The sequence below is a fragment of the Asterias rubens genome, chromosome 2, assembly GCF_902459465.1.
Source record: "Asterias rubens chromosome 2, eAstRub1.3, whole genome shotgun sequence".
Classification (NCBI taxonomy): Eukaryota; Metazoa; Echinodermata; class Asteroidea; order Forcipulatida; family Asteriidae; genus Asterias; species Asterias rubens.
Window position 1 is genome coordinate 16755768 of NC_047063.1, and position 13473 is coordinate 16769240.

A 13473-nucleotide genomic window follows, 5' to 3' on the forward strand; every position below is an offset into this window, starting at 1 on the left:
TTGGCAAACGGCTGTTCTATTCCTCGTTGTGTTCTTCATTGGACTGTACTGGATTCAGCAGCCTGTGAATCTTCCACCAGGACCGACTGGTTGGCCAGTCGTGGGTTGTGCATTCAACGTACAGAAACGACAAACTCATATTGCTTTCACCGAATTGGTCCAAGCAGTATGGGGTAGTGTTTAGTGTACGACTTGGCCCTCAGCTCTTCGTAGTTCTGAATGATTTACGCAGCATCAAGAAGGCCTTGCATGAGCAAGCTGATGTCTTCTCCGACAGACTGGTTGTAGATTTTGCGAAACTACTGGGAGTGGAAGGTATTCACTCTTTTTTTTATAACAAACAACCTGTTAAATTTACAAAATGTACTTTACTTTTCTCTTACCAATACATTATTTTCCACATAATCATGACAATACATAGATATGAAATAACAGAATAGATGGTTTTTTATAGTATTAACCATAGTATAACCAACAATCATGGATGATTTCGATGATTTGTGATTAAATGGGTAAAGACGTATAACATTGTGACTTTATTGTCTCCTTTATAATAGGCAGTGTCGTTTTTGAAAATGGCACTGTTTGGAAGGAGCGTCGTCGGTTTGGTCTCGGGGCTCTGAGAAGCTTTGGTATGGGCAAGAAAAGCATCGAGCATTCCATCAACGAGGAATCACGGTACCTCCTCGACGGCTTTGCTGACAAACAAGGAAAACCATTCGATGCCACACACCTCATCAACAATGCCGTCTCCAACATCATTTGTAAAATTTGCTTCGGTTACAGGTTTGACTACTCCGACCCCAAGTTCGCTGAGCTTATTGCTATTCTCGGAGAGCAATTGTCCGATAGCTCGTCGCTGTTTGCTAACTTTAAGTCGGCTGCGTCTAAAGCTCGGACAAAACGAAATGCCGATTTCATAATTGATTTTGTCCGTAAAATAGTCCAGGTATAAAATGCATGTTAATTCATTCAAATATTGCCTTCTTTGTATTTCTTTTTATAGCATTATGTAGTTTGTGCACTATCCACAACAAGCCTCTCCCGACGCCCCTCTCTGACCGAAGGGGGGGGGGCGGGGGTACGGGGATTTATGTTTTACCAGTTCATGTGTATGTTTTCATCTCGATGGTGATGTTGTAAGTAGTCTAAAGTGTTCATTTCCCAGAGTTTATCATCTTACTTTGTTGTATGTGCATCTTTCTAATTTTAAACTTCAAGGACCACCATCAATCATATGATGAAAATGACATCCGGGATATTATTGACATGGGAATAGCCGAGGTCAAGCAGTCAAAGAGCAAGGAAAAACATGGTGGTCGAAATGAGAAGGAGATCTTCAACGACGGTGCACTTATTCGAAGTGTTATATTTTTATTCATCGCTGGTACCGATACAACGACCCAAACTCTGCTTTGGACTTTGATGTACATGGCTCTACATCCTGATGTGCAAAAGAAGGTACAGTCATTTTAAACTTTTGTGGATTATGTTTTGCTATGTTTTATTGTTTCTTTTGACATGTCTTGAGTTCCTACTCAACTTGGCTATAGTTATATTGGTGTCAGATGTTTGAGCTCACCTATCGCGTGTGCTCGATTAGCATCCCCTGAGCCCCGTCACGGGCTTAATGGGATACTTTGGAACGCTAGGTGGCAGCAGACTTTCCAGGTTTTACCTGGCGTGTCTGCTGCCACCTAGCGTCCCAAAAGTTCCCTTTTGGTTGACCGTGATCCCGTGCCCAAAATCATATTTTGAGAACCCAGGCTTGTAACATCGAATGAAGCCCCATCCAATTAGTCAAAATAATGTGTACAGTAGAATTGAGCTTATAATGGATGCTCCATCGTGATTACCAAACAGGTCCAGTCTGAAATTGATGAGGTCATTGGAGGGAGTCGTCAACCACTAATGACCGACAGTCCTAACATGCCGTACACTAATGCCGTTATAATGGAGATGCAACGCATGCGTCCTGTGGCACCTTTAGCTATTCCCCGCAAAACTAGGGACGACACGACGCTGGACGGGTACACAATTCCGTCAAACACGTGTAAGTAGCTTTCAAAATATTAGCTGTTTATTTAAATGAAAATTTAAACAAGACACGACTTTCTTTTAGTTGTAATTGTCTCTCCATATTTTTCTTGTTTTTATCTATCTGCTTCTTCATGTATAAAGGCGTGTTTGTCAACATCTGGGCAGTACACCATGATCCTGCGACGTGGACAGAGCCAGAGAAATACAACCCAGCCCGGTTCCTCTCTGCTGATGGCAAGAGTGTCATTCAACATGGGTCACTCATTACATTTGGAACAGGTAGGAAATGGTTTTCTTTTCTTTTCACATCAGGCAGAAATGGGATACTTTTGGGACGCTGGGTGGCAGCAGACTTACCAGATAAAAGCATGACAATTTTCCCGATGTATCTGATGCCCCTCATTCGTGTTCCAAAGTCTTCCATTGTGAATGAGTGCAAGCCGAAGAGTGTAATCGTAAAGGCTTAGTTTACCACATTTCGCCATAGTCTAACACAACAGTTGTTTTTTGAAATTATTTACAGGTCGCCGTGCCTGCATGGGAGAAAATCTCGCTAAATCCGAGCTCTTTATTTTCTTTGTCAACATCCTTCAACGATTCACTGTTACCTTTCCAGAGGGTAAAGCGACCCCGTCACAGGATGGATCGGCTGGTGCTATACTTGGCCCGAGACCATACGAACTGTGTGGCACCATCAGACGTACATAAATGTTTCAGATTTGGATCTGCGCTCTGTCAATCAAGCCTCGAGCAGTCTGCTTATTGCCGTGTAGAATTTATATTTGTTAATATATTTTTTTCTGTTTTCATGAAGTTTTTTAAGTTGATATAAAGGTTTTCTTCGGCAAATGAGCAGTCAAATTCATTTTCACGCGCTCGAATTAAAGCTTTTTTGTCTCTCCAGCTGTAACTGCGTTTCAAATTCAGAATTCGGCCATTCAATTTCGGTTTGAGTCGAGTCACACACCTCAAAAAGCGTCTGCGAATTTGAATGCTGCTTGGATGGATTGGTAAATCGAATGATTATTTTGTTAAATCGAATGACGCAACATTACATTCGACTAATCATGAAACGAAAGCGAATGACCCTTTTCTGTGGCATTCGATTTCGTGCGAAATAGAATTGTTTGGTGGTTAAATTGGCTGCTCATTTGCCGAAATTGACGGAGAAAACTCTATGTAGCACCGAGAATGATCAATCTTTCAGAGACCGTTGCATGGACTTAAGTAACATTTTACCTCTTGTTGAGGTAAAAGACCACTCAGACTATTTTTCTCAAACTAAACTCATATTCACATTGGATTGTGTTGTTTAAATTAGTGTTTTATTTTGTTTAACCCCTGTGTCATGGTTTAAAAATATGCTCTTTTGGTATACGTTTTATATTTGGCTTTAGAGGGTTTTTAAATCCATTCGTGTTGGGATTAAGGGTTATTTATTGTTGTCACTGCCTTCTGTTTTTATTGTGTTTATGGGTGTTGATTTTGCAAGGTTCTCGATTGTTGGTGTTTTAATGTTTTCTGTTATGTGATTTTTATAGTGTTTGAATTCAATGTCCTTTTAATAAACATATTGGCCTACTTATATTTTTATCATTGGTGGGGGTCTGGTTTTACACATCTGAGATGACAGTTTATACTTTTAACAATAAATATATCCTTTTTTAATGTAAAAATATCTGAATAATAAAATAATGCCGAGACGCACCGTACACGTGTACTTACTTGAATCCTTGTCAGATTTAAAGTTACCTGCTCTACTTTTGTATTCTCCCCTATAAAAGGGCTGGTTTCCACAGCAACCGCAAAACAAAAAGATCCTTGAAACTTATTCCTTTGATGTATTATACCTTGTATTAAATTCCATGAATACTGCGTACTGAATCTCACACAGTTTAAGTTGGAATGTTTTATTACGTAATTGCATTAACCCATTTCGCAGTATAAAGCAGAAGATACTTGTGCCTCAGCTATTCACTTGAAATAGTTTATATGGTCCAATGCTCAAGTGGGATATTCGGCAACCATTGGTATTTGTAGTAGGTCTAATGTAATTCTGAACACTGTGGGTGTGTGCCTGTATGTGTTATTTTCTTATGTTCAAATTGGTCAATATGATCCCACGGACGGCTGAACAATCCTCGACCATAAAATGGTGGAAGATCCAAAGTTACAGGCTGACAGACACTGACGACTGACACACTCATACAGGCTGTATGAATCAGGTATGCATTTTATAAGAAAGAATCTATAAACAAATAGTAAACTTGCGCGTACAACCACGTGTACATCTCTTAGGGTGTGTGTTGACGTTAATGAGTGTGCCTTGCTGATTTCTCAGAGAAAAAAAACACTGCATTCTGCTAATACGCATCAGCGTTACATTTGCCCCCCCCCCCCAAAAAAAAAAACCACGACCGTATACATTAAAAACCCTAAAATTAGGTAAAATGTCAGCAGATAATAATCTGGTGAATCAACATGTTGTCAGAGTGAACTTGGACTTTGGCTAAGGTCAGAGTCACCAAGTAGAGGGTAGGCTACTGATAAAGGTCGAGAGGTATATAAATAAAAACAATAAACCTATATATAAGCCCAAAGCTGGTATTGATCAATATCTTTCGAAGTGGTAGGGGAAAACACTACATGCTAAGTCTCATCGACTATTACGTGTAAAATCCGGAGCATTGAAATTGGTAAAAAACAAAAAACTAACTAATCATGTTGAACCAAATCGTAGACTTGCTCCAAATGGTTGGTTGGCAAACGGCTGTTCTCTTCCTCGTTGTGTTCTTCATTGGACTGTACTGGATTCAGCAACCTGTGAATCTTCCACCAGGACCGACTGGTTGGCCAGTCGTAGGCTGTGCATTCAACGTCCAGAGACGACAAACTCATATTGCTTTCACCGAATGGTCCAAGCAGTATGGAGATGTGATAAGCGTTCGACTTGGTCGTAAGCTCTTCATTGTTCTAAATGATTTACACAGCATCAAGAAGGCCTTGCATGAGCAAGCTGATGTATTTTCTGACAGATTTGTTCCACACTTTTCAAAGCTGATGGGAGTGAAAGGTAATTTTTCTTTAGAAAACCAATTAACTACACTGCAAACTTGTTGGTAAAAAAATTGTGTTGGTAAAGGCATTTTTCTAAAAAGCAAATTTGTTTGGCAGTTGGTTAAAATCAATCATTGCACCACAAGTTGGGCAAAATAATTTGACAAAAATGTTGGTTACTGGATGGTCCAATTTCGATATTATTAAGGACAAATAGTTTCCCCATAACGTGGTTAATGTGACACTTGAACTCAATTACTGGTGTTGGGCGCACACGGCTATCATAGCTCATGGGGAAAGTAACCGACCAATTCACAAAAACTATACTCGTAAGTGTAACAAATTATCTGCATGTAGGTCAGCAGTTCGAAAATCTCATTCATAAATACCTCAGATGGTTTCGCTATTCCTATTGGTGAAGAGCGCGTCACGTGGGGGTGTTTAAACCTTTGATAATGACCAGCGCTTATAACCGGTTGTGAGCGGGACAGTTTCTTCATTCCAATGGGTCGAGATCAACGGCTGGAACAGTTGTGTCACATCACGCGATACGCACGACGCGCACAGCAATCTCCTTATAAGGAGTTGTTTACCCGAGGGCCTTACCATTTAATATCTGGAGGGGTATTGTGTCGAAAGAAATCATTGAACAATTATATTTTTGCATTTATTATACTTTTTGACCAAAAAGTATTGATGTTTTTTGACCGAAAAGGTATTTTTTCGTCTCGGTAAAATTACCAAGAACCAGGTCTCGTTGGGTATAAACCATTAGTTGAAAACCTCTTCCCCACACATTGATTCCCTTATTTAAGATTGAGGCACTTTGAGGAATGACGTATATAGGCCCTTTTTTTAGGTAGGCCGAATATTATTTATAACTGAACTATTTGGTAATGATTCCTGCAGATATTATGTACAAGTTCACGGTACAAGTAAAACATTGTGGCCTTACGTTCTTCTCTATAATAGGCAGTTTCCTTTTTGAAGACGGTCCCATCTGGAAGGAGCGTCGTCGGTTTGGTCTCGGGGCTCTGAGAAGCTTTGGTATGGGAAAGAAAAGCATCGAGCATTCCATCAACGAGGAATCACGGTACCTCCTCGACGGTTTCGCAGACCGAAAAGGAAAACCATTCGACCCAGCCCACCTCGTCAACAATGCCGTCTCCAACATCATTTGTAAAGTTTGCTTTGGGTATAGGTTCGACTACTCGGACCCCAAGTTCGCTGAACTTATCGGTCGTCTCAGAGAGCGGTTGTCTCAAAATGGTCCTACGTCAGCCTTTAATATCTTCGAATGGGTTTTGCACACACCATTAATGAATCGGTCAATAGGAAACGCCCGAAATATCTTTGACTTCGTCCGTGGAATTATTCAGGTAATTAGCCAATAAGTCATTCATTTATTGAATGTTTGTATCCCAAGACTCTTGCTAACATACTATCAGGCAAAATCAAGCAAAACATACATCAGGATAACTAGTTCTTACGACCACCGACCACTCACATCTTGGGATATTGAGAGCGCCCCATAAAGTCATTCGGGAATGTAATTTCTCACATCGAGTCTCGTCCATACCTTTTGGATTGGGGCTTTAAAAGAAATTCGTTATGAAAATGCATATAAACGGACAGATATTTCATTAGTATAGTAAAAAAAAAAAAAAAAAAAAAACAGCCATTGAAATTGTGTGTTTAGAACGCTGTCCGTCTTTTGATGAAATAGGCTAGTAGAAGACTTACTACAAAATCAACAAAATCCACTATTTTACAATTTCATTTAATAGCAACCTTGGAATATTTATTTTACCGAAATTTGTGATATTGATCTTAAACTTTTAGGACCATCATAAATCGTACGATGAAAATGACATCCGGGATATTATTGACATGGGAATTGCCGAGGTCAGGCAGTCAGAAAGCAAGGAAAAACATGACGACGGTCGAAACTTCACGGATATCTTCAACGACGGTGCACTTTGTCGAAGTATTGTGGATTTATTCATCGCTGGTACCGATACAACCACTAACACTCTGCTTTGGACTTTGATGTACATGGCTCTCAATCCTGATATGCAAAAGAAGGTACCGTCATTTTAAGTTTATTACGGACTGCGTGTTGATTGATTGTTTGTTTATTTATCTGTTTCACCTTTTCTGTGAAGATTGCTTCGTGCGCGTATCAATGTCATGATCCCATGTTTTATGGCTCTACACCCTATCTTCAAGACGCATCGTGATTTAACTTTAGTAAAAATTATTCATTTTTTTAAATGGGTCAATCTAACCAAAATCTGTCATTGTGACTAGTTGCGGGATCAATTCTGACCCAGGACTTGTGGAGTGCAGCGCTTTATAATAATGTTAATAACAAATAACACCCTATGAAAGAAACAAAAAACTATTTAGTTATTCTTCAGGTGCTACAACTACCTTAAAGCCATTGGATCCTTTCGGTAAAACAGAAAAAAAAAGTTCACAGATTTACAAATAATTTACAGGGTTTACAGAAGGTAATGGTGAAAGACTTCTCTTGAAATATTAGTCCATGAAATGCTTTACTTTTTGAGAAAACTGTAAAACAATATAACGAGAATTACAGATTTATTTTAAACACTTGTCATGACACGGCGAAACGCGCGGAAACAAGAGTGGGTTTTCCCGTTATTTTCCCCCGACTCCGATAACCGATTGAGCCTAAGTTTTCACAGGTTTGTTGTTTTATATATAAGTTGTGATACACGAAGTGTGGGACTTGGACAATACTGTTTACCGAAAGTGTATAATGACTTTAAGAAACCATGGAAATGTATTACTCTGTTTACCCCTACGTAGTATGTATAACTGATCTGACATTAACCGTATACCGCTATACCCAAAAGGTTCAGTCTGAGATTGATGACGTCACTGGAGGGAGTCGTCAGCCCCTAATGGCGGACTGTCCAAACATGCCGTACACCAATGCCGTTATCTTGGAGACTCAACGCATTCGTCCCGTGGTTCCTTTAGCGGTTCCACACCAAACGAGGGACGACACGACACTGGACGGGTATACCATTCCGAAAAAGACATGTAAGTCACTGGATTAGCTGCTTCATCCTTCGTGAACAAATCATGGTTTATTACTTTTAATTTGGGGCTAAACACGGTTATTTATTATATGTTATGACAACAGGCATACTCGTCAACATCTGGGCAGTACATCATGATCCTGCTACGTGGACAAAGCCAGAGAAATACAACCCAGCCCGGTTCCTCTCTGCTGATGGCAAGAGTGTCATTCAACACAAATCACTCATTCCATTTGGAACAGGTAGGAGACAATTTCGTTTCTTTAACGAGAAAATAATGTGAGATGGCCGCAAGCTTACTATGTTATCGTGCGTTTTTGTTTTTAGTTGGGGCGCCCTCTACTTCTGAGTTAGATCAAGCCGAGCAATATAGACTGGCTATGACAAAGACAGGTTTTTGCTGTTCAGTATAACCGTGTTTTGTATTTGATACGTTAAGGAGAATTGATGGGAAAGTGTAGATTCGTGGATAGAATTTACGAGCCGAAGGCGAATACATTGTTGTCACGAATCTACACTCTTGAGTCTTTTCTCTGACTTAAATTTCCTGAAAGCCTATTATTTTGTAACGATGCCGGTGTCAGATGCAATTGTGTTCGCAATGCAATAATGTCCGCTCCGGACACTTTTGCATATGCAATCGTGTCCGGGGCTATGCAAAAATCGTCCGGTGGACATGTACATGACATAGATATAGACACGCACTCAAAACAAATGGCGAACGTTTTCTGTCGACCAAGGGCGTTTAATTTACTGCAAGGACGGTTTTGCACGGGGCAGACACAACTGCATTTTGCAGCAGCGTCCGGGCGGACACGATTACATATGCAAAACCGTCCTCCGGACAGTTTTGCATACAGGACATAGTTGCATGCGACACCGGTTATATAGTTAATTAAGTAACGCTTAAAACTAATTTGTGTACCTGGTAAAACGATGTTCGGTCACATCTAAGACTTATTTTGCAATTTTTGATGTATAATTATTGAGTACAAAGTTGTGATCCGTTTTCAAGTGTTTACTCAAATGAATTTTGTAACTTGAGTAAATAGAAAGCTAACATGCTTTCGGCTGTGTTAGGTGCACGTCATGTTATCCTTTCAATTTGGAAAGTCAGTCGAACAAATCACTTTAGTTTCAAACGAGCCTCTGGAGTATGACGGCAGATGTTCAGGCTAGCGCTAGCTGCCGAGCGCTAACCTGAACATCTGACGTCACACTTCGAGGCTCGTGAATTATGCATGGATCTGCCATTGAGCCTACGTCCATAGTCACCTTTCTCGCATCATTCCACGAGGTCTTCGTGGTTCTGCAGAGTCACAATTAAATCGTACATGTGTAAACATTTACAGCCAACACCTGGGCCCAATTTCATAGAGCTGCTAAGCACAAACATTTGCTTAGCGTGACAATTCTTCCTTGATAAAAACAGGATTACCAACCAAACTTCCACGTGATTTTCAGTATAAGCAATCAACAGCTGAATACCAGTAACAAGCAATATGCAACAAATAGAAATTTGGCCCAGTTCTTACCCTTGTGGGAAAGAAAAGGGAACCAGCATAGTAGAGCGCAGACTGCATAAAAGTTGACTTACAACTTTAACATGTACATGTATTCTGCAGCAAAGCTCAAACGTCACTCGTTTATATATCTCATCAGCAGTGTTACAATTAAAGTGCCCACACCACAATAATTTTAGTTTAATTTTCTCACATTGATAAAAATTGTATTTTGTAATTATTTACAGGTCGCCGTGCCTGTTTGGGTGAAAATCTCGCCAAGTCAGAGCTCTTTCTTTTCTTGGTCAATATCCTGCAACAATTCACCGTTACCTTTCCAGAGGGTAAACCAATCCCGTCAGAGGATGGATCAGCTGGTTTTGTACTCAGCTCCAGACCTTACGAACTGTGCGCCACCAGGCGTTCATAAGTGGTCATGGATAAGTCGGGATAATTTGTGTGTTGCCTTTTTGCATTGTTGTGTATATGGACAATTTCAACTGCCTTTAAAACATTAAATTGGGCCCTGAGTCATGGAGAGGGCAAACTCCTCATGCGGTATATTTGCCGACCGGGTGGGATCTACATTAAACGCTTATGTCTAGTCCTTTATTGCTGTTAGTTTTATGTTCCCAGCCTATTACCATTCCGTCTGCAGGTCCAAGGAATGACGTACATGGCGTTCATATTACAATGAGTAAAATAGTAAAACATGTGCAAAAATATAGAAATTATAGGTTTTCTCGGTCAATTTCAGAAAATGAGCAGCCAATTTAACCACCAGCCTATTCTATTTCGCACGAAATCGAATGCTACTAAAAATGGGTCATTCGATTTCATTTTAAGACTAGTCAAATCTACTTTTACGTCATTCGATTTAACAAAATAATCATTCAATTTAACAATTCATCGAAGCTGCATTCAAATTCGCAGGAGTGTTTTTGAGGCGTTTGTTTAGTCATTCAATTTCGTTTTGAGGCAGTCAATTCTGATGTTTGTGCAGTCTTAAAAACGCTTGGTTAACTTGTTGTTTCCTTATACGAATGTTAAAGGCATGCGGTTAATTTGTTGGCACTCTTGAGAACATAATAGTGCCAAGATGTCTGGCCCGCCAACAGATGGTTGGTGAATAATTACAAAAACCAACAACTGGAAAAACATTTATAAAAAAAAAAAAAAAAAAAAAAAACCCTTATGAGGCCCAAGGTAAAGTCTACTGGAAACATAAAATAAAGAAAATAAGGTTCGCTCGATTTAAAAGTTAAGGTACGAAACGGTTTGCCTCATACAGTTTATCTGTTTATTCGTATTTCTTTAGTCGTACTTATTGGAATCCTCGGTGAGCGAAATTGATTGTCTCTTTACGAAATTGAAAATGATTAAATCAGCAAAATCTCTAGTCGAACCAGCTTTGCTAAATTGAATGATGATTGTGTGTCATAAAAACGAAATTGAATGACCGAACTCTGAATTTGAAACGCAGTAAAAACCGGAGAGGCAAAATAGCTCTAATTCGAACGCATGATTTAAATTGGCTGCTCATTTGCCGAATTAGACCGAGAAAACCTATTGTAAAACTTTTTTTTTCAAATAGAGGAAGTGATTTTAAAATTACAACTTAAAGAAACGTTACAGAATTTATTTGCCTAACAAAACAGCTGCTTGGTATACATTAATTTCCATATTATTTACAAATTTGAAAAAGCCCGACCCGAGAGGGCGCTGTTCGTGACGTCAATCAAGGCGCGATGAATCGCATGCAGTACCGACACAAGATAGTGACGCTTGGCGCAAGCTAAAAACATGCCCTCAAAGTTGAAACAATACCTGATTTTTATCACGTTAGGCAAATGCTCCTTTAGGTTCGTTACGTCTTTCAGGTACCTTCTTCGACTTCCCCATCTCGCTGGACAAATTGTTGGGGTGGCGTCATGTTTTAGAAAAGATTTTTCCTCTTCATGTAAAACTGTGTAGTATATTCCGGATTCTCGAAGCACGACGGCTCGAAGTGTTTGCTGCACAGCGCTGGAAAAGACGCCGGACCGGATTGCTGCATCCAGCAGCAATAAACCTGGTCGACATTGCCGGAATAATGCAAGAAAAAAACTTTTTCGAAACGTAAAAACTCACGACTAGGACTTGAATGTACTTGCACGTACGTGTGTTCGATGTTCATGTCACAAAAGGGGTTGCGGAGTCACCCCCACACTTTTATTCATTTGTTTCAACATAAATCGTTAAAAACAATTACTCAAAAAGTTATTTTATTGTTCAGAAACATAATTTTTATACTCTAATGTTTGAAGAAGAAAAACATTCTAAAATTCCAAAATTAATATTCTTTATCCCCGGTGCAAATTTAACATCTATTATATCGTTGCGGTACCCGCTGTCAAAACATAGGATTCGAACTGCCTCTAGCTGCAGGGCAACCTCGGTAGTCTAGTTGGTAAGAAACTGCTCTAGATTTGCAAGGGTCGTATGGGTAAAAACCAAAATTAATATTTAAATTAATGGTTTATTTTGTTTAATCCCTGTGTCATGGTTTAAAAAAGATGCTCTTTTGGTATTCGTTTTATATTTGGCTTTAGAGGGTTTTTAAATCCATTCGCGTTGGGATTAAGGGTTTTATATTGTTGTCACTGCCTTCTGTTTTTAATGTGTTTTATGGGTGTTGATTTTGCAAGGTTCCCGATTGTTGGTGTTTTAATGTTTTCTGTTGTGTGATTTTTATAGTGTTTGAATTCAATGTCCTTTTAATAAACATATAGGCCTACTTATATTTTTATCATTGGTGGGGGTCTGGTTTTACACATCTGAGATGACAGTTTTTATACTTTTAACAATAAGTATATCCCTTTTTAATCTAAATAATGAATAGGGTAGATGGCCTTAGCTTTCGATCCAAACTGGACCTTCTTCAGAGGCATAAAACAAGTGCAAACAAATACATATCCATTAATAGAAAAAGAGAGGGGAAAGGGATTAAGGGAAGGATCCAAAAAGAAGCGGGGAAAAATATTATAAAAATATAGAAAAAAATAATTATCTGAATAATAAATGACGAGACGCACCGTACAGATTTGATAAATTTGCCTGCTCGACTTTTGTATTCCCCTTATGAAAAGGCTGGTTTTCACAGCAACCGCAAAACAAAAAGATCCTTGAAACTTATTTCTTTGATGTATTATACCTTGTATTAAATTCCATGAATACTGCGTACTAAATCTCACACAGTTTAAGTTGGAATGTTTCAATACGTAATTGCGTGAATCCATTTCGCAGTATAAAGCAGAAGATACTTGTGCCTCAGCTATTCACTTGAAATAGTTTATATGGTCCAATGCTCAAGTGGGATATTCGGCAACCATTGGTATTTGTACTAGGTCTAATCATGGAGGAAGGAAGAGAAGGAGCTCGGACGACCCGCAAAACCGCAGAGTAACAAAAGAATACCCTGACAATGCCCCTGTCTGACCAGTGGAAAAAGATAGGAGACCTCCAGCTATACGGCCGATTAACGAGCAGGATTAGATCTCTTTGTACAGAACGTGCGGTACTGCCGCTCTGCACCGTTGCCTTCGTGTAAAGTTGAATCATTGGAGACAAGAACTGTAAATATACACGTTTTCATATACCGTTTGTGGTGTTTCACTGAAACATCATGGCTTATTTTTACATTTTTTGTGACTTTCCAGTCACTAGCGGTGGATCAAAATTTGGGCATAGGCACACGAGGGTGGTTGGTATTCAATTGTGTTAATCGTTAAGGTGTACAGTAGCGTCCACACATGTTATCGTGT

The 13473-nt window shown here is 39.4% G+C and overlaps 2 protein-coding genes across 2 annotated transcripts; both read left to right on the forward strand.

The window, feature by feature from the left end:
• Nucleotides 1-155: 155 nt before the first annotated feature.
• Nucleotides 156-3681, forward strand: LOC117305189 (cytochrome P450 2U1-like; the record flags this gene model as incomplete). Its single annotated transcript, XM_033789999.1, has 6 exons — nt 156-315; nt 558-949; nt 1222-1461; nt 1864-2053; nt 2182-2319; nt 2564-3681. Coding segments are annotated over 6 exons (1305 nt in total), but the record flags the coding sequence as incomplete, so codon positions are not given.
• Nucleotides 3682-4134: 453 nt separating this feature from the next.
• On the forward strand, nt 4135-10408 carry LOC117307146 (cytochrome P450 2U1-like). The gene is made up of 7 exons (XM_033791813.1): nt 4135-4265; nt 4781-5113; nt 6070-6476; nt 6940-7182; nt 7980-8169; nt 8273-8410; nt 9919-10408. Exons 2-7 carry the CDS (start codon nt 4792-4794, stop codon nt 10098-10100), a joined length of 1482 nt encoding a protein of 493 aa, XP_033647704.1. The 5' UTR covers nt 4135-4265; nt 4781-4791; the 3' UTR covers nt 10101-10408.
• The last annotated feature ends 3065 nt before the right edge of the window (nt 10409-13473 follow it).